General features: G+C 42.2%; 1 protein-coding gene across 1 annotated transcript in view; it reads right to left on the bottom strand.

Moving 5' to 3' along the window:
• LOC124555467 (vesicle-trafficking protein SEC22b) overlaps window positions 1–21,024 on the bottom strand; it is a 28,767-nt gene extending 7,743 nt beyond the window's left edge. The window contains exons 1-2 of the mRNA XM_047129390.1: window positions 20,747–21,024; window positions 20,523–20,632 (exon numbers count right to left, since the gene is read on the bottom strand). Of these exons, the coding sequence (XP_046985346.1) occupies window positions 20,523–20,632; window positions 20,747–20,821 (185 nt within the window). The 5' untranslated portion in view covers window positions 20,822–21,024. The remainder of the gene's footprint in view (window positions 1–20,522; window positions 20,633–20,746) is intronic.
• Window positions 21,025–21,539: the final 515 nt, after the last annotated feature.

Below are 21,539 nucleotides of genomic sequence, written 5' to 3'. Positions count from 1 at the left end.
TCACCAGACGAGAACGAGGGAAATACTGGTTGAGAGCTCGTAAACCGCTCAGGGAATCACTACAGATAACGAAGGACTCACCTGAGCAGGAGCGGATATACTCTAGGGCACAAAAGATGGCGACCAGCTCAGCAGTGTAAACGCTGCAGCCATCCTGCAAGGAACGTCGTTCGGAATGATCCCCTAGAGTGAGCGCATACCCGACACGACCAGCAACCATCGAACCGTCAGTGTAAACAATGCCAGAGCCCCGATACGTGGCCAGGATGGAATAAAAGCGGCGGCGGAAGGCCTCTGGAGGGACTGAGTCCTTCGGGCCCTGTGCCAAGTCGAGCCGAAGGCAATGGCGAGGAACACACCATGAGGGTGTATGCAAAGTGGCCCGGAAAAGAGGTGGGACAGTGAAAACCCTAAGCCAGGAGAGAAGCTCTTTGACGTGGACCGCGATTGTACAACCAGACCGGGGCCGACGTTCTGGCAGATGGACGACCGATCGCAGGAACAGGAGACGATAGTTTGGATGCCCGGGCAAGCTTAAAACATGGGTAGCATAAGCGGCTAGCAAACGTTGGCGCCGTAACCGCAGGGGAGGGACACCTGCCTCCACTAGCACGCTGTCCACAGGGCTGGTGCGGAAAGCACCAGTGGCAAGCCGTATGCCGCTGTGTAGGATTGGGTCCAGTACCTGCAGCGCAGATGGGGATGCTGAGCCATAAGCCAGGCTCCCATAATCCAAACGGGACTGGATTAATGCCTGGTAGAGCCGAAGGAGAGTAGATCGGTCGGCGCCCCACCTGGTGTGGCTAAGGCATCGCAGAGCATTTAGATGCCGCCAATATGCCTGTTTAAGCTGCCGAATATGAGGCAGCCAAGTCAGCCGGGCATCAAAAACGACACCCAAAAACTTGTGTTTCTCCGCCAGAGTAAGGAGTTCGTCGTCAAGATAAAGCCGCGGCTCAGGATGGACTGTTCGGCGCCGGCAGAAATGCATAACGCGCGTCTTGGCAGCCGAAAACTGAAACCCATGCGCTACAGCCCAAGACTGCGCCTTATGGATAGCACCCTGTAGCTGACGTTCAGCAGCTGCAATGCCAATAGAGCTGTAGTAAAGGCAGAAGTCGCCAGCATACAGGGACGCTTGGACAGACGTCCCCACCGCCGCAGCGAGCCCGTTAATGGCTATTAAAAACAGGCTGACACTTAAAACATATCCCTGTGGCACACCGTTCTCTTGGACTCGGGAGGAACTATGGGAGGCCGCGACTTGCACGCGGAAGGTACGATACGACAGAAAATTGCGGATAAAGATTGGCAGAGGGCCCCGAAGACCCCATCCATGAAGCGTAGAAAGGATGTGATGGCGCCATGTCATATCGTACGCCTTCCGCATGTCGAAAAAGACAGCGACCAGGTGCTGACGGCGGGCAAAGGCAGTACAGATGGCCGACTCCAGGCTCACCAGATTGTCGGCGGCGGAGCGGCCTTTACGGAAGCCACCCTGAGATGGAGCCAGAAGGCCCCGTGACTCCAGTACCCAGGTCAAAGCCTGGCTCACCATCCGTTTAAGCAACTTGCAAAGAACGTTGGTGAGGCTAATGGGACGGTAGCTGTCCACCTCCAAAGGGTTCTTCCCAGGTTTCAGAATGGGGATAACAATACTTTCCCGCCATTGCGACAGAAAGTCACCCTCGACCCAGAGACGGTTGTAAAGGTCAAGGAGGTGTCGCTTGCAGTCCACTGAAAGGTGTTTCAGCATCTGGCAGTGGATGCGATCTGGCCCAGGAGCGGTATCAGGGCAAGCGGCAAGGGCACTGTGAAATTCCCACTCACTGAACGGGGCATTGTACGATTCAGAATGGTGGGTGCGAAAAGAAAGGCTCCAACGGTCCATCCGCTCTTTAATGGAGCGGAAGGCCAGTGGGTAATTGGAAGAAGCGGAACTAAGAGCAAAATGCTCTGCCAAGCTGTTGGCAATTTCGTCGGAGTCTGTACAAACTGCTCCATTCAGTGACAGCGCAGGGACGCTGACAGGGGTCCGAGAGCCGTAGAGGCGTCGGATCGTGGCCCAGACCTGCGATGGAGTGACATGGAGGCCAATGGTGGACACATACCGCTCCCAGCACTCCTTCTCGCCTTGGCGGATAAGGAGGTGGGCCCGCGCACGCAGCCATTTGAAGGCGATAAGGTGGTCTATGGAGGGATGTCGCTTGTGACGCTGGAGCGCCCGCCGGCAATCTTTAATCGCTTCAGCGATCTCAGGCGACCACCAAGGCACAGCCATCCGCCGAGGGGAACCAGAAGAACGGGGAATGGCAGATTCGGCGGCAGTAACGATGCCGGTGGTGACCGATTGAACCACCGCATCAATGTCATCAGTAGAGAAAGGCTCAATAGCGGCAGTGGAGGAGAACAAGTCCCAGTCAGCCTTATTCATAGCCCATCTGCTAGGGCGCCCGGAAGAGTGACGCTGTGGCAGTGACAGAAAGATCGGAAAGTGGTCACTACCACACAGGTCATCATGCACACTCCATTGGACAGACGGTAAGAGGCTAGCGCTACAGATTGAAAGGTCAATGGCGGAGTATGTGCCATGCACCACACTGAAGTGTGTGAAGGCACCATCATTTAACAGTGAGAGATCGAGCTGTGCCAATAAATGCTCAACAATGGCGCCTCGACCTGTTGCCACTGACCCACCCCACAGAGGGTTATGGGCGTTGAAGTCGCCCAGTAGCAAGAAAGGTGGCGGCAATTGGGCTACCAGTGCAGCCAGGACATGCTGCGAGACATCACCATCTGGTGGAAGATAAAGACTGCAGACGGTAACAGCCTGTGGCGTCCACACCCGAACAGCGACAGCCTCTAAAGGTGTTTGGAGAGGGACAGACTCGCTGTGCAGAGTGTGAAGGACATATATGCAGACGCCACCAGACACCCTTTCATAAGCTGCTCGGTTCTTATAATAACCCCGATAGCCACGGAGGGCGGGGGTTTGCATTGCTGGAAACCAAGTTTCCTGAAGAGCAATGCAGAAGAAAGGGTGAAGGCTGATAAGTTGGCGGAGCTCAGCTAGATGGTGGAAGAAACCACTGCAGTTCCACTGGAGGATGGTGTTGGCCATGGCTGGGAAAGGCGTGACGGGACTGGGAAGGCAGATTACGCCGCTGGGTCACCTGCTGCCTCCGACGGAGCACCCGTGCAAATGCAATCCATTGTGTACGAGGGACCGGCGAGATCGAGGTCCTCAGCGGACGCCAGAATCGCTACCTCGTCCTCAGAGGCAGAGGCAGAGCTTGTAGGAAGCGGTGGGATGGGTGCCACCGCAATAGCGTTGGTCTGGGGGACTTTCTTCTTTTTCTGCTTGTCGCGCTGTGCCTTCGGTGGTTCAGGCTTCATGGGCTTCACTGGGTCAGTCTCAGGGACAGACGACAACAGTGAGGCCCTACGACCATGGACTGGTGGTTGTTTCAACCACTTGCGGGCGTCCGCTTTTCCACTGGTCTGAACTTGTGAAGGGAGGTCCCCAAGGGAACCCTTCCTGGCGAGAGTAGCCGAAGAAGTCTTACGCTTCTCCGGCTGGGAAGGGGGAGCTGATGTCCCCGATGGTTGGGAGGGTGTTGCTCCTGAAGAAGATGGAGCAGGAGCAACAGGTTGTGAAGTGCCCCCCACAATCAAGGGGGCTTTTGGATGCTGACCAATCATAGAACCAACCGTATGGGACGACACAGGAGATGGAAGAACCGTCGTTGCAGCAGCGGCGTAGGTTGACATCATTGCCACAGGATGGAGCCGCTCGTATTTCCGTCTAGCCTCGGGGTAGGTCAGGCGGTCCAGGGTCTTATATTCCATTATCTTCCTTTCTTTCTGGAAAATCCTACAGTCCGGCGAGCAGGGGGAATGGTGTTCTCCGCAGTTAACACAGATAGGAGGCGGGGCACATGGAGTATCAGGATGCGAAGGACGTCCATAATCCCGACACGTGACGCTGGAAGTACAGCGAGATGACATGTGCCCGAACTTCCAGCATTTAAAACATCTCATCGGAGGAGGGATACATGGCTTCTCATCACAACGGTAAACCATCACCTTAACCTTTTCGGGTAAGACATCACCTGCAAAGGCTAAGATGAAGGCACCGGTGGCTACCTGATTATCCCTCAGACCCCGATGGACGCGCCGGACGAAGTGAACACCTCGTCGTTCGAGGTTGGCGCGTAGTTCATCGTCGGACTGCGGAAGAAGATCCCTGTGGAATATAATACCCTGGACCATGTTTAAACTTTTATGGGGAGTGATGGTGACAGAAACATCCCCTAACTTGTCACAAGTGAGCAACTTCCGTGACTGGGCTGAGGATGCTGTTTTGATGAGAACCGACCCAGAGCGCATTTTGGACAAGCCCTCCACCTCCCCGAACTTGTCCTCTAAATGCTCCACAAAAAACTGAGGCTTAGTTTGCATAAAATATTCACCATCGACCCGCGTACAGACAAGGTACCGGGATGAATAATCTCCACTGCTGCCTTTAGCCATGCGTTCATCCCATGGAGTGGCCAGGGAGGGAAATGATCTTGGATTGAATTGCTTGCCGTTGAGGTTAGACCTCGATCGCTTAGAGACTGCTGGTGGAGGCCCACCAGCGAGAGATGATGTACCACGATTCATTGCGGGTCATCCGCCCTGATACCACCCACTCCGACCAGGGGCTCTCCCCACGGGCGCCACCCAGCCACAGCAAAGACCACCTGGCAGGATGGCCTTTGCTGGGATCCCGATGCCCCAGAGGGATAGGAATCTACTCCTCGGCATACGTGGGGAGGCAGCAGCTCAGGCATCAGCAGTGCGATCCCTGTGTAGTCAGGGGGCTACCACCAAGAGGGTACATGACGACCCCACCACAACGGACTGGCTACCGTGCTGGATGTCGGGTGTCGAAATATCCATGTACATCAGGAGGGCAAAGATGGAAGTGCACATTGGAGGGAATGTATGCCACCCGGAACACACTGCAGTGGATGTGGCCGGAAGCTCGATGTAAGTCCAACTCCATGAAAATTCAGGTGTGGCAGATCTTAGGGCAAGATGGATTTTTAGATGCACCACGTAAGGTGTCCTTCCCCAAATGGTACGCACTAACGGAAAAATTTAGAAACGGAGTGGTCAAACCCCTTAGGGGACCATCACATTAAAGGCCGAAACAGTTGAGACTCCTTTTAGTCGCCTCTTACGACAGGCAGGAATACCGCGGGACTATTCTAACCCCCGAACCCGCAGGGGGGTTTTGTCTATTAAAGCTTGACATGGTGCCAAGTGGAAATATATATGTGCAGAAACTGATTATTATAATATTTTTTATTGCAGCTTGTTATTGCATTAGTCTTAATAATGATTACTAGTGTCATTCAAATTCCGATCAACTATTGTTGCAGAGCAACCCACCAGTTGTGTGTGCTGTGGACAGCTTCTGCAAGTCACTACGACATTAGAACTGTAAGGCTGCTCTGCAACTACAATTAATCTGAAGATATTCAAAATTGGAAAAAAAACTGGAAATCATTATTAAGACAAATGTGATAATACACTGCAAAAAATAGAATATTTTAGTTGACACCCATGCCCATCACCACTTTCCCCTTTACCCCTTATTAGCTCCATCCTTAATCTGCAATATTGTGTACACAACCTGGGCTGTCCACCAAGATTGATAACTGCGTGACAGCTTACACTGTGGCATTTGAGCTGTAACTACTAGCCATAAGTAGATGAAAAATTTTAACTGTAGATAGGAACTTTCATCCAATTTTATCTTAGTATCGATTTCCATTATTTTCTATGGCAAACAATGCACTGACATTGTTAAGTCAATCAAATCCCAACCACTTCATTTCAAACAATTTATTGTCGTAATTATTTCACCACATGTTCAATCCTAACACCTCACAAACTATGCTATAGTCAAACTATCTCTCTATATTAATTTATTATTATTTTTTATTTGATCCAAGACTATCTTTGTGCACAACACACTTCAGTGGTTCCATTATTGAAAACCATTTGAAATCTACTAAAATTTATAAAAAAACACAAAAAACAGTAAGGTGAAAAAGATTTGTCACAGGAAAACTCTACGAATGGCATATGAAGGTAACACATTGTGGGATACCTGCCGCAGTGCTCCTCACCCACGTCAGGCGCTCTGAGTTACCACTCTGGGTGACGATGACACTGACAACGTGTAGGGTACATTCACATCACTGCAGTGCCACTCAGGCATCAGTTCTCAATCCACCGCACTTCTTAGCTTCATTTGTTACACAGTACTCTTGGACCCACTAAGATGGAGTAAGGGCACAATCAAAGCAGTGCAGCAAAATGCCATTCCTACCACAAGCAGAAGAATGATATTGAGAAGGCTTCACAAACGTAGTGCACTGATAGTACAAAAGAAAAATTTGTTGAACACCAAACCAAAAAATGAGGCATTGGAAACCTTCTTGCTGCCAGCAGACTGTGTTACAGGAGGTTACACAACTGATACAATGCTCCTCAACAGGTAATGTCACTATACCTTATATGTTGAGTACCTCGGTAATGATGCAGTGATATAAAAGTAACTACAGGATCATACAACAAAAATCCCAGGAAAGAAAAGTATCCAGATCAATTAAAACGATCCTGATTGATAGAGAAACTGAAGTGCTAGTGTTGAGCAACCTTCCAACATTTATGCACTAATGGATTTTTAGAAATATTCAGAACAACTCATCAACAAAGGTGCAAATGCATGGGAAAGTAAGACTATAAGACAATTTACCACACACTAAAACAGTGTTAAGACACATCAGAAAGAATCCCAACAAAATAAAAGCAGTCATAGTTCTGAAACAGAAGGTAGCAATGAAAGTCGAGGGGTGCACCTTAAATGTGGGCTTGTGGACCGGCAGTAACAAGATGATGCATTTTATGACTGATTTCATAAAACCATTTCAGGACAAATGAAAGGATGATACGCAAGCCTTGATCAGAATGGCAGTCCAGAGAAAACTGGAATAAATATCCACCATGAAATTAAAGTGCATTTTCTTGAAATAAGGACTGAAAATGGACTACATACAAAGATGTTATTTCATTACCAATCAAGGATCAAACACAAAGAAGGCTCTGAAAATACTCGTATACGAATGACTTCCTTGTTGCAATTATTATATTCTGACAGTGCTAGGGCATACTTCAGGTGAGGACAAACTCCAGTTGATGTTTCATTTAACTGCTTTCAATGAAAATGAATGTTGATTGTTTGGAGATGACTTGTGCTGAAATTTGGATTTCATGGTCTATAACAGAGCTGCAACTCACTGGAACAGGGTGCAGTTTATAATGTTGGCTTCCACTCACTGTTGGTTACCAAAGAAATAACAAATGTGCTACACCACAAGGCAGTAAACACATCTGAAAATTCTATGTACAAAATGTGTTACCATTTTGTTTTTGAATATAAACTTTATTGTCAATACAATCTGGAAGGAACATATACTACAATGAAGAGCCGTCCATGGAGATTTGTTCTAACTCGGCATATGCTCAATATGTCCACCATTTTGTTTCCTAACTTCCTTCAAACGAACACTGAAGTTAGTGATTACTCTACGGCACGTCTTCCATAATTTCACTGCAAGCTTGAAGAATAAGTCTTCTGAGCTCCATTAAATCACGTGGATGTTTCGGGAAAATTTTTTCCTTTAGGTACCCCCAAAGAAAAAAGTCACATGGATTGAGGTCTGGACTATTGGTGGGCCAATTTTGTCCATCATTGAAGTGACCTGGAAACCTAAGTGAAATGATCCGCATGTTGAAATGCTCGTATAAAAACTCCAACACAGTGTTTGCAGTATGTGGCCTTGCTCCATCTTGCATGAACCACTGCGTGTTGAAGGGCAAGGCAGTAGCAAGAAGCTGTGGAATGAAGCTATTGAGAAGCATGCTCAAATAACGCTCGCTGTTCACAGTTTCTTCAAAGAAAAAGGGTCCAGTAAGTCCGTGACTGGAAATTGCTGCCCACGCTGTAATCCTCTGAGCATAATGTTGTTGTTCATGAAGCACTTGTGGGTTTTCAGTGGCCCAAAAGTGTACATTTTGTTTGTTAACCAATCTGTCTAAATGAAAATGCGCCTCATCTGAAAACCAAACGTTGTTGAGGGTTTCTTCCCTATCCTCCGTCCACTGAGCAAACAGTAGTCTCTGCTGCTTGTGTTCTTCAGTGAGCTTCTGTGCACAGGTCATCTTTTATGGGTACATATGGAGGTCACTTAAGAGTGCGTTGAATGGAGCGTCTGGATATTCCCAGTTGCACTGCTGCCTTTCCACACGATTTCCCGGGACTTCTCTGTAGAGCAACTCGTACCGCTTCAATATTCTCCGGCGAACAAACAGGATTAGCCCAAGGTCGCTTTGCTTCCAATACTGTTCCTTCCAGTACAAATTTATCGTACAACCTGTGGGTGGTGGTCTTGCAAGGGACCCATCGTGTGTTAAACTGTTGTTGGAAAATGCCTCTGAGTCACAACAAGGCTTTTCATTTCATGAAAAAGTAACACAATTGCCGATTGTTGCTGTGTCATCAGTCTTCCATTGTCAGCCATTGCTGCTTACTAGTCTCCTAGCGGCATTATTGTGAATTACACGTCATTATGTAACTCATTTGTTTTTCCAAGCTCTGCTGGTACTGCTGTAGAGATCCCAGCAGGATATCTAATGTGCGTCGTAAATTGTGAAAGAAACAATTGGTAACACATTTCATGTGCCACCCTGTATTTGAAACACTTCGGATAAACACCAATGATAGCCAAGTAATAGGGAAAGTCAGTCTTCTGGCATTCCAACCTTCCTACAGACAACAGCATCATTCATGAACTGGCTCTCAGAACTTTTGACACTGTCTACTAAATCATTTATATGTAATGTGTACAAAAAGGAAAGTGTCATATTTTATTGGGGAGAAATACGTATTAAAGAAACTCCATCATGTTACAAAGGATTTAGGGCCTTTAGGTCACCAACTAGAAAAGCTGTTGGATGCTACAAAATGACTATCAAACCCCATTATGTGCAAAATGGGTTATCAAACAGCAGTGAATATAACAATTTTTGTAATCAGATTCAGCAGTCTATTACTAGAAAATATAAACTATATTGGAGTTCAGTTGACAATTCTGCTGATGGACATTCATTGTCTGATGATCTGGACAGATTTGCCTTATCTGCACGTGAGCGAGCGGCATGGAATGAAAAATTTTATGGTGGCAAAAAATTCATGAATAGGCCTAGTCCTTTCCATAATTTGCAGCATCAGCAGCAGCAGTACAAATGGTGTACGTGTGCCTCTTACCAGTGCAAACAGTGAACACAACTTCGACCGAAGTTGGCATCTTCTGTAACAAGTGGAATAAAGTGCTCAGATTTTAGACAGCAAATAAGCTGCTAATGATTCTCATCACAGCTTTCAGAAATTTACCTGTACACTGGCTGAGGACACTAGTCAATATATTGAAATAATGTAGTGAATCAATATTATATACAGATGGCAAATCAGTACCAAAAGGACACATCACATCAGGAGGCAACCACCTGTGACAGAAAATTGTGATGGATGGCACATCTTACACATCCTCCTTACACATTGGCAGTAATGAATGATCATGATAATGGTTAAAGCTAAACATTAAAGAAATTTTGGGAGAGGGGTGGTGGTATGTTCAAAGGGAGGCATTAATTGGCATTCTGTAATTCCTGGCGAGGAAAAAGTATTCTACAACATCAAGACATGGCCATCTATTCACACAAATTTGTTGACATACAAATATTATAAATGAAGAAAAAGTGTTGAATAAAAAATACAATAAAAAAACTAGGTTCATGGTGTGATGTCACTTTTAACTTTTGGAGTAGACCAGTGACCCTGATATCTAACTATAGAATTCACAATTTCAGGTAAATTTTTGTCCCATTGAACAGCTCTGATTTGGCCTGTAAAACAAATACCAGTTATTTATTCAAGTGAATTAAAAATGACAAAGACTGTGAATGATATAGTTCATTGAAAATTAAGAGTCTAAGACAGTGGTAATGAACTTGTGAAACGTAACAGGGTTAAGAATCCCCATGGATGTAGGCTTCTCCAACAGAGTATATCAGTACATTCACTATCTATTTCACTATTTTCAATTTTGGATCTTGTTACAGAACCCACTTTCTTGTACATAATTTAACACTTCGATTATAAAAGTAGTGTCATCATCTAGTTTCTGTGATAAGTATTGTGCTAACTGTAACTTATGCCACAGATACAGTAAGTCGAGGTATTCAACAAGATGGTGTTGAACTATCATTACTCCACAATAACATGTAGGCTGTTCTAAGATGATATGAGTTTGTGTGTGAGCTCAGTGTTTCAACTATTAATGTAGCAAAAAGCAACAGAATCTTTTTAGGAATCACAATAGAATGACTTCTGTATTTAGTAGTATATTTTATTATTTGTTGGGAGGAGTGTTACTTTGCCACTACTTGTGCACAACATGTTACCTTTATTTATAGGCTACTCAGTGTCAATTGCCAGTCCGCACAATAATCATCAATACTCTGTAGGCCTTCCAGCATTTTGTTACAGTCTTCTGGCATTCCAACCTTCCTACAGACAACAGCATCATTCATGAACTGGCTCTCAGAACTTTTGACACTGTCTACTAAATCATTTATATGTAATGTGTACAGAAATGCCCCTGTAAAACTCATTTGAGGTACTCTCATAATTACCTCTACACGAGTCACTATTGTGCTGTTAAGAACAATGTGTTGAGTTATATCTGTCAGTGCAATGAAGGAACTTTGTTCTGAAAAGATCATGTAAGAGCTCTCAAATGTACAAATTACATGATGATTTGGAAAACATCCTGTTACTGTCTAAGGACTGCTGAGTGAGTGAGTCACTCCGTATAGGAGCATTTCATACGCAATGATTTATGATCTAGGTATAAGAGCAACCTTCATCCCCTAGAGAATAAAGTTTGCAGAAATTCTTATTGATGCATGCATGCCCAACCTTTTCCCCCATCTTTGGAGCTATCAGAGTAGATATGGCCAAAGTATACATATTCTTGATGAACTCAGTAAATTATTGGACTGGGTCAACTTTCATATCATTCTCAAGGTTCAAGTACACAGTAGGGCAGAGGGTATGCACCATGGTGGACTTGTGATGTTGAGATGAGAGTGTGGGTGGCCACAATAACAGAGAGCTGTTGGCAAATATTGGTGAAACATACAGCAGCTGGCTGCCCTTAATAAGTAAGAAGCTGAGGATAGGGAAGAAGACTGAATAACACGGATGTTTAAAAATTCTACTTAATTTAAACACATAATTAGATGGTGTTGACAAATTATTTTCAAGGGAGCAGTATCTGCCTCCACCAGGAGACTGTATATCAGGCTTACGTCTCGTGCAAAACTCAGCTTGTCCCTTTCCCAGATGATATACTGAAAACTATGGATGAAGGGCAACAGGCAGATTCCATATTTCTAGATTTCTGGAACCCATTTGACATGGTGCCCCATTGCAGGCTGTTAATGAAAGTATGAGCATACGGAGTAAGTTCAGATATGTGAGTGGCTCGATCACTTCTTAAACAATAGAACCCACTACATTGTCCTCAACGGCAAGTGTTCAGAGACAAGGGTATTGTCACAAGTGCCCCAGGGAAATGTGATACGACTGCTGATGTTCTCTACATACATCAATGATTTGGCCGACAGGGTAGGCAGCAATCTGCAGTTTTTTGCTGATGATGCCATAGTGTATGGTAAGGCGTCAAAGCTGAAACTGTAGGAAGATACAAGACATCTTAGCAATATTTCCAGTTGGTGTGATAAATGGCAGCTAGCCCTAAATGTGGAAAAATTTAAGTTAATGCAGACAAATAGGAAGATCTAGCTTCCCGCTCGACAGAGTCAAGTCATTTAAATATCTTGGCATAATGTTGCAAAGCAATATGAGGTGGAACAAGCATGTGAAAACAGTGGTAGAGAAAGCAAGTGATCAACTTCTGTTTACTGTGAGAATTTTAGGAACGAGCAGTTCACCAGTATAGGAGACTGCATACAGGACGGTGGTGCAACCTGTTCTTGAGCACTGCTCAAGTGTTTGGGATCTGTACTAGGTCAGACTGAAGGAGTACATCGGAGCAGTTCAGAGGCAGGTTACTAGATTTGTTACTGGTAGGTTCTAGCAACACATAGGTGTTACAGAGACGCTCCAGGAACTCAAACGGGAATCCCTGGAGGGAAGGCAATGTTCTTTTCAAGAAACACTATTGAGAAAATTTAAAGAACCATCATTTGAAGCTGACCAGTTCTACTGCCACCAACACATTGCGCGTAAGGACCACGAACATAAGCTATGAGAAATTAGAGCTCAAACGGAGGCATACAGACAGTAGTTTTTCCCTTGCTCTATTTGCGAGTGGAACAGGTAAGGAAATGACGAGTAGTGGTACAGGGTACCCTCCGTCATGCACCATACAGTGGCTTACGGAGTATCTACGTAGATGTAGATATGGATGTATATGGAAACTGGATGCCGTCATGAGGTACAGTGTCTAATAACCCAGGACAGAGGATGCAGCCAACTCATACACAATGCTCCCATAATCTGCATATGAGTAGCCTTTAGTTGCTGGATGTGTGGTACCCCAGTCAACTTCTTATCAAACAGTAAGGTCAAGAAACAGCCACGGTCAACATCTACTATAACAGCTGGCGATTTCAGTATAATTAGAGACGTGGGTGAATGGACCAAAGTTGGAAAAAGTGCGTAGTATGGAATTTCAGTATTGAAACAGTTTCTGAAATTTTTAGCCCATGCCTGTCTTCTATGTAAAGCTGTTTGCAGACAACTTTCACTTAAATGGACTTTCACAGAGCTTTAATAGAGGCAAAGATCGAGTCCACACTACATTTAGTTCCGTATTGAGCTTGTTGTCATCAATCACAGTTTGAAAACAACACCAACAATCATAAACATAATACTAGAAGGAGAAATGATTTACACCATTCACCACAGTCTTTGTGTGGCACTGAAAGGTGTGTGTGTGTGTGTGTGTGTGTGTGTGTGTGTGTGTGTAAGCCTAATAAAATGGTCAGCACTTTACAAGCATTAAATAAAATAGCACCTGCTGATATTTTCTGTGACCTATCTAAGGCATCTGACTGTGTGAGCCACAGTATTCTCCTAGCTAAATTGAAGTTTTATGGCATTGACGATACAATTAACCAATGGATAATGTCATATCTAACCTGTACTTAGTAATTCAACCAATTTAGTCTGGGGCCATTATTCTGACTGGGGAGAAATCACATATGGTCTTCTCCAAGGCTCAATCTTAGGTGCACTGTCGGTCCTCTTTTGTAAACAATCTTCTGTCTAACATACAAGCAGAATTAGTTCTTTTTGCAGACAACACTAACATTGAAATCAATCATGTACTACAGAAGATATATTGAACAATGTTCTTGAAAGTATCACTGACTGGTTTTCTGTGAATGGTCTCACCCTCAGTTTTAAAAGACAACATATTCAGTTCTGCACATCTAGGGGTACTGCAACACTGATAATTGTACCACGTGATGAGGAAACAATTAATAGTGTGGGAAATTCAAAATTCTTTGGAAACAATTCACTGCAGTTCAAAAGGAACAATGATGTACATAGTTACGATATCAGGCGGAAAACTGACTCACTCTACTCCACATTAAGATTGTCTTTATCACAAAAGGGGTTCACAATGACCCAACTAAAATTTCTGATAACTTACCCAGTGATATAAAATGTCTAACAGACAGCAAAGCAAAATTTGGAAACACTGAAAAAGTTTTTCCTTGACAACTCCTCCTATTCCATAGAAGACTTTCTGTTATTGTAATGTATGAGACATGGTGGGTAGAAATTACTAACCTCTGTATATTATTAAAAAAAAAACTTTAAAAATGTTAAGCGTGTAGCCATATTTACAATTAATTTGCAATGTGAATGTAAAAAAACTGATTCCACATCATTACAATGTACCATGGAAATGATTTATGGAACGTGAAACTTTGGCTCCACGTTGTCATATTTTCTGCTGAGAAGTTGTACTACAATTGTAAAGCTACTGACTTATTCCATATCATTGTGAGACGTCACAGGCCCCGTGTAAAGACAGGCAAATGGTCTGTCACATGTAGTTTTGCCCATGTGGTGTCTTAAGCCTATTGCAAATCCAGTGTAGACAACGCACGAGGGTGTGTCTGATGGCAGTAGGTGATTCAAAGTAGATCTGGCCAGTTAGAATCCCCACTGAAGCAGCAACAGCCAATGTCTAGTTGCCACCGACCAGGAAAGCTTTACTAAACCATCCGCTCCAGTATATTCCGCACAGCTGCTCTGTTGATAACTAATTTTACTGTGCGAGTTTTTGCAAAGATTCAAAATTGGTATGATCATATTTCCCTTCCACTCTATAGGAAAAAATTCATTGCTATCATACCTTGCTGAATATAATTAGTAATCATGATATCCCATTGTTCTGGAGTGGATGGAACATCTGGTAATGTACCACATAAGGCCAGAGAAATTATCTCTGCAGTCTGCCTCAGTTATTTCTTTGGACAGCCAGAGAACTGACTCGAGTTTAGAGCAAGGGTATACAGGATTGCCAGCACTGCATATCACAAATCCCTCACTGTGGCTGCATAAAGAATGAATATTAGTTCACATCATTTGTACTACTCATTTTATGATGCAGCTCAAAAGAACTAATTCTAAAAGGGTCTGCCATCTCCTTTCTGAAAGCAATTGAAGATTTGTGAAAAAGTCTCATGTCTTTGCTACCATACTGGATAAACCAATTCACACTGTCAAATGGTTCAAATGGCTCTGAGCACTATGGGCCTCAACTGCTGAGGTCATAAGTCCCCAAGAACTTAGAACTACTTAAATGTAAGTAACCTAAGGACATCACACACATCCATGCCTGGGGCAGGATTCGAACCTGCGACCGCAGCGGTCACGCGATTCACACTGTCAATCTGCTTCTAAATATGACGTGTTGTCATGAGTTTTGAGTTCCTGAATTTTCTTGTCTTTTTCAATAAACTTGACACATAGGTGATGGAATGTATGCTTAAAACACATGAAATCTGTATATCATATCCCTCACTTTTTCGGATAGTGTGTTCCTGACAAACACTTGTGTTGATCTGGTTGTCCTTACACACTTCCTGTATGCAAGAAACATAAACTCCTCAAAAGTTACCCGAATTTCCTCAGAGTTTTTCTTAATGCAGATCCATTTCTCTCTCTCTCTTTCCTACAGATTAACCTTTCTGAGTTTATCTTCTACGTTTCTACAAAGTACAGTCCATCAATTGTGGTACAAGAAAGGAACTGTGCAAATTGCTTGAATCTCTGTCTTGTCACTTGCCTGTCACTTCAAGATCTGGCAAAGGGGAGGAATGCCATGGTAGTATAAGTTTTTAGCATTGAAATTATGCACTGCACAAGAGGCAACATAGTGGTCATCCATGATAAGCATGGTCAACACTACGTTGAGTTTACTTTTTCTTAAGGTATGCTCAAAAAGGGATTAGTCAGAAAGCTAGCTATGAGCTCAGTCTTTTTATGTGCCTGCTGACAATTCAGTGCCTCTACTATTTGTGACTTGTTAGCTTTACTTGTAAATTATTTAGGTTTATCATTTTAACAACAAATCTGCAACAAGTCATCAAGTTGGTCTCTCTCTCTCTCTCTCTCTCTCTACAGTATTAAATGTTAGGAAACACATTACTGGAGAAACCTTATTACAGTTCTGACTAGGATTTTTTGGGGAGTATAAGAGGAGGAGGAGGATTATCATACATTTATTGAAAGAGATTTTCCAACATTAAAGAAATTCATACAAGAACAGGGATGGCAACATCCAATTTTTGAACTCATTCAGCTCAAAGTAGTTTTTTGCAGCCTGCCAGGATTTCAAAAATTTTTATTTGGCATTCATGCATACTTAATTTCTTTGAAAGTAATTTTATCTTATTTACCAGTGAAATTTTTCTCCCTTTTGTCATGCCTATTTTCACAAACAGCATCTTTAGTTTATGCTTCACTCTTACTTATCATTACTAATTAGTCCATGACAAGGAGACTGGTTACTACTCCTGGGGACTGTAAGACATTTTGGTCCACAGTTCAAGTTTATAACAGACTTCAGAATGTTCTTAGGATCCTTTTATGACAATTCCCTTGTCTTATCATGATTATCTGGTAGGTAAGGTAGCAGAACCCAGCAAACATAAAAATAATGAATGCATAATAAATAATACACATGCAGATGAGGAAACCAAAACTTCTTTTTAAAGTAAGTGGTAATACACACAGAGCTATCTTAGATAACCAGATAGGGGGCTACTTGCTATGGGTAAAAACTGATTTTAGTTGAAAGAAGATTTTCTTATTTTTATTTTGCTTGTCTAGCTGCACAAGATGAAACTGAGGAGCAAATTTCTATGGTCATGGAACAAGCCACTACATGAAATTAACTCCAGAAAGGTTTATAGTAAATAAAATGAAATTCACACAAATGCTACATGGACAACAAACTGCCAAGTATATATTACCATAATTAACAATATAACAAAGAAATTTGCTAAAAATTTATTCCAGCAAGTCTCAGACAGAATAGGTGTGTGCCATGAGGAAAGTGAAGGATTCAGATTCTTTATTCACCATTGACCACCTGAGGTGGAATAGGCAATTTACATGGATATCATATAATATTTTCCTTGAATAGTACCTTAAAGCTAAATGAGCATTGCAAATAGTGTCCATAGATGATAACATACACCATAACATAAGATAAATAGTAGAAGAGCTACTGCTAAGATTTTTTAATTCTTATAGCACCTTATTGAAAATTGATGTAGCAAAATACAGGATGAACCAAGATTGCAGTACCACTTGCTGGCTTTGACCTGTTACATCACGCATAGCACACATGAACAAACATAAACAAACAAACAATACAAAAAATATGTAACTGTAGAAATGACATGACACTAACAGAACTGTGGGAATTATGTGCTTTCTGGTGGGACAAACTATGTATATGATAAACCTAATAATGAAGACTTATAAAAGATATACTTATGAAGAAACATCTAGCAAACAAAATCCCCAGCAATCAACAAAACAACACTGGAGAAAACTGATATCAGAAATTTCACTTGACCTATATAATGCAAAAGAAGTCCACAATACCAAGAACACACACACAGCTCCGAAACCCAGTAGGCTACCAGATATTTTCCTTGACCTATATATCTCATATGAAATCCACATTACCAGAAAATCACACACAATTACAAACCCAGTTTGTTAACACTTCACTTGACCTATATAGGTAAAACAACATCCGCAGTACCACAAAACCGAATCTCAGCCATATAACGGGTCGACAGAAGCGTCCGATCCCACGCGTCGGCTTTGACCCGTGACGTAAGGGTGTTGTGTGTGACGTCATGACGGCGCGGAGTTTGGTTTGGGTGTGGCTGTCTCCAGTTCTGTTTTATCTTATTTTATTTACTTTTCAGATCTGTTCGTTATATTTCGTGAGATTTTTTTAAAATTAAAAAACGCTTATTACTTATTTTAATTATGTTTCCTCCAATTTCTGTTTTAGTTTATTATATTTATCTTTCTGATCCGTTCGTTCTATCCCGTGAGATTTTTTTTTTTAAAAAGACAAAAAACACTAATCAGCTACTGAAGCATCTTTATCTTCTATGGCTTGCAGGGATTACGACCCCTGGGGAGGTGGGTGGGTATTCATGCATGGCTGTCTTCACTTACACGTTGTAGCTACGCAAGGCGTCTAAATTTGTTTATATTTAGTTGGCCCCCCACCCAAAACACCCCATTTCCCGCGCTTGTCCCTTTGGTGTCATTAGGCTTCTTGTGGAAAGTGTGTGTGTTTGTTTTTGTTTCCGCCATATTTGTGACGTCATGGGGCAAAGCAGACGGGCGGGATCGGACGCTTCTGTATTTCCCATATAACTAATACCGAAAATCTAATCTCATGAAGCACAATCCACCATTTTCACCAACAACTAACAACAAAACCCCAAAAAAATGCATTAACATCAATTTCTGAGCAGACATACCCTTTGTGAATGGGAAGAGTTACCCCAGAATATAATGCTGCATGTCTTAAGAGAATGAGTAAAATCAAAGTAGACTAATTCTTGTATTGGACCATCATTTGTTGCAGACACTGCTCCAATGGTAGATACAGCAGTAGTCAGTTTTTGAACAAAATCCTGAACACAAGCTTTACATGACAGCTTTCCATCTATCTGGAAACCATAGATAGAAGATGTCTCATAGACAGCAAAGTAAAATTTGGAAACAAACTGAGAAAGTTTCTCCTTGACAGCTACTCCTAGTTGGGGGAAGAATTTCTGTTACTGTAATGTGAAAAAGGTGGTGGTTAGGACTTGCTAACTCAAAACATCTGTACACACTTTTTTCTTGGGAAAAAAAAACACACTTAGAAATGTTCCAAATGCAACCACATGTACACATTAATTTGCTTTGTAATATAAAATGACTCTCTCCACAACAGTACAATCCATCATGTAAAATGATTCATGGGGCATGAAGCTAACTACCTAACTATCTAACCACCCAGTAATTTGGTTTGTCCATACTCATCAATTATATGCCTAATCCAAAATGTTAGTTTTAGTAGAAATTTAGGACAATCACAGAAACTATGAAAATCAGGCTCATTGGATGGATAAAAAAAATTCACTCTTAACAAAATGTTGTTCATTAAGTATGTGCTAAGAAAAACATGAACAACAATTGCAGAGAGACTGCTCTGGAGAGCGAGAGTCCTGATGATACGTAATAAATGTCGAACATGTTTTTTCTACTGCGCCCATCATATGTTAAACAGAACTCTGCCACAATAGCTCGATGATTGTTAATCTGAATATATTTAAATACTATTTATATGTTCATTCAAGATGTATCTTTAGATGTTTTTTTCAGTAGACTGAAGCACTACAAAAGAAAAGTGACAAAGAAAGGATACTGCATAAAAATCAAATACAAGGATAACAACCATGATGCCAACCAGATGTTCTGAATATGTTTTTTAACATATGTTGAATCCTTTTCATCACAGTGAAGTAGGTATGCGGGCTAATGAGCATGTCAAACAAGACTTTTTAATACTACCCTAATACACCCAAGAACCCCTCCGCATGCTTTTAGATGATAACCACATTTAGGCCTTAATGAACTGATATTTACACCCCAGTATATGACAATAGAATAAACCAACTCAGGGAAGAGTATCACAGCAACTGCACTTTACAGGATCTAAAACATCTGCTACTGAATAGATACAGTGATCTAACCAAAATTCTTCTACAGGAGGAAGCAAATAATATTAACTTTACACAGTGGACAATAGTACATTAGTACAGTGTAATTCCTAGTGGAGATTTTAAATTAAGATGTTACACACTGTAAATGGGAATTGTCTCTTCAGTTTGTATAATATTTCATTAGGTTTTGTTGTATGTTCTGACAATTACACATGTTTAGTACACAAATGTAGTGGAGTGGGAGGATTAAAGACTTTTTCAAAAGTAAGACTACAGGAATCTGACTGCATTGTAACTTAGCATACATATGATACTATTCAACAAGGTAGTCAACTGGAAGTTTTGAAAAAACTTTTATGAAAGCAAACAATCTGTAACATTTTGCTGAATATTGCATGAATTCTGCTTACATGTTGAAGGAAGTAGGGGGGAGGGATTTCTGCTAATATTTATTGTGTTACATATCATGCAGATTTCACCTTTCAAAAAGAATTTTGTGACTATCGCTGTTTGTGTTTATTAGTACCTACTTCCCACAAACAAAGCCATTCAGCTGTTCTCTACCTTCATTCACAGCTGCTTATAGCTGACATGTGATATTTCCTGTATGAAGAGCAAATATCGTATTTTTAATGTCTCTTGAATCCGTTCTACATTTGATTTGCTTGTTACCTACCCGAGAACTGTGAAGTTGATCGTGACCCTTTTAGGACAATGACCCAAACAACAAAGATTTGATGTCTTTCCAATATGAAGCCATAATTATGTCACACAAGCAGAACACTCAATGCCGTTTAGTTACGAAAGGAAAAGGTGCTGCATAATTAAGTTCCGGAAACAAGTCAATGTTACGACAACACAATGGGTGCAAAACTGTTTCATGACTGCAAAACAGAAATGCTTACAGTTTAGCCTGTGCGACATACGACTAAATACGAGAAACGGTGTATTATGAACCATTGTTCTAACAATGACAGTACAATAATGGCTATTGTCACATAGCTTGATGTACGCATGGTTGCAATAATGCATTAACAAAAACTTACTGGAAAACATATGGTCCTGTTTCGATCGTGCAACGCTCCAAACTATGGCTGTTTAACTTGCGGAATAATAATTTCGCTTGGTTCTGGTACTCAAGAATGCTTCTCCCAAACTGAAAAGGGCGCAAAAAAGACCGTGTCACCAGTAAAAGATTATGAACTTTTTATGAGAAAAATGTGAATAAATTTTAATGAAACGTCACAAAATCATAGGTCAATCTACCAACCTGTTCATCTTCTTGCATTGACGCTGACAGAGGTAGACCATCTGACAGCCTTGCTATCATCGTCATCAAAACCATTTTGTCTACAGTAGATGTGTGGTGACGTCACAAAACAGAATGTATGGAGTACTGCTGCTATTAAACACAATGCATCATTAAAAATCTACCTTCACCTGAATAGGCACAACATATACACGTCACTCGGAACCACACATTCACTCGCACACAAACATATCCACGCTCACTCCTGTCAAAGACGTATCTACACGACGGAAAAGATGGTACAAAGAGTTTCGTGCGATATATCGATGACCGCATCTACATTTAAGTCCATACCACCGTCTAATATAACAGTCGCGACACTTCACCTAGAGTTTGTAGCCAACTGCGCCAGCAGCGCACCAAGCGGCCAGCAAAACTATTGATCTGAGCGAGACCGTGAAAGCGAACAAGAATAGTATTTGTTTATTTTGGTTAGAACAATTGTTTCTACAAATGAGAGCGCCTATAACGCAAGAAATTGCAGCAACAACATGAAGGAAACACCATATCTGTCTTTTTCTTTAGGTTTCCTAAAGACTCTGTTGCGATACAATATCGCCAGGATTCGCTTACAAACTACATGCGTATTAACGATTAATGTTTCGTTTTAGGAGCAGAAAATGGCTAGTGCATAACAGACGAACCGATTTTATGAAAAAATACACTGTTTACCTTTATAATAATGTTAAGTTTTGTTCACTACACTTCGAACAAAACCAGTTCACTAATGCAAACAATAATAAACTGTTTGACA

Source organism: Schistocerca americana, chromosome X (assembly GCF_021461395.2).
Source record: "Schistocerca americana isolate TAMUIC-IGC-003095 chromosome X, iqSchAmer2.1, whole genome shotgun sequence".
Classification (NCBI taxonomy): Eukaryota; Metazoa; Arthropoda; class Insecta; order Orthoptera; family Acrididae; genus Schistocerca; species Schistocerca americana.
The sequence above is the reverse complement of the archived record's forward strand: the minus strand, read 5'-3'. Positions and strand labels throughout refer to the sequence as shown.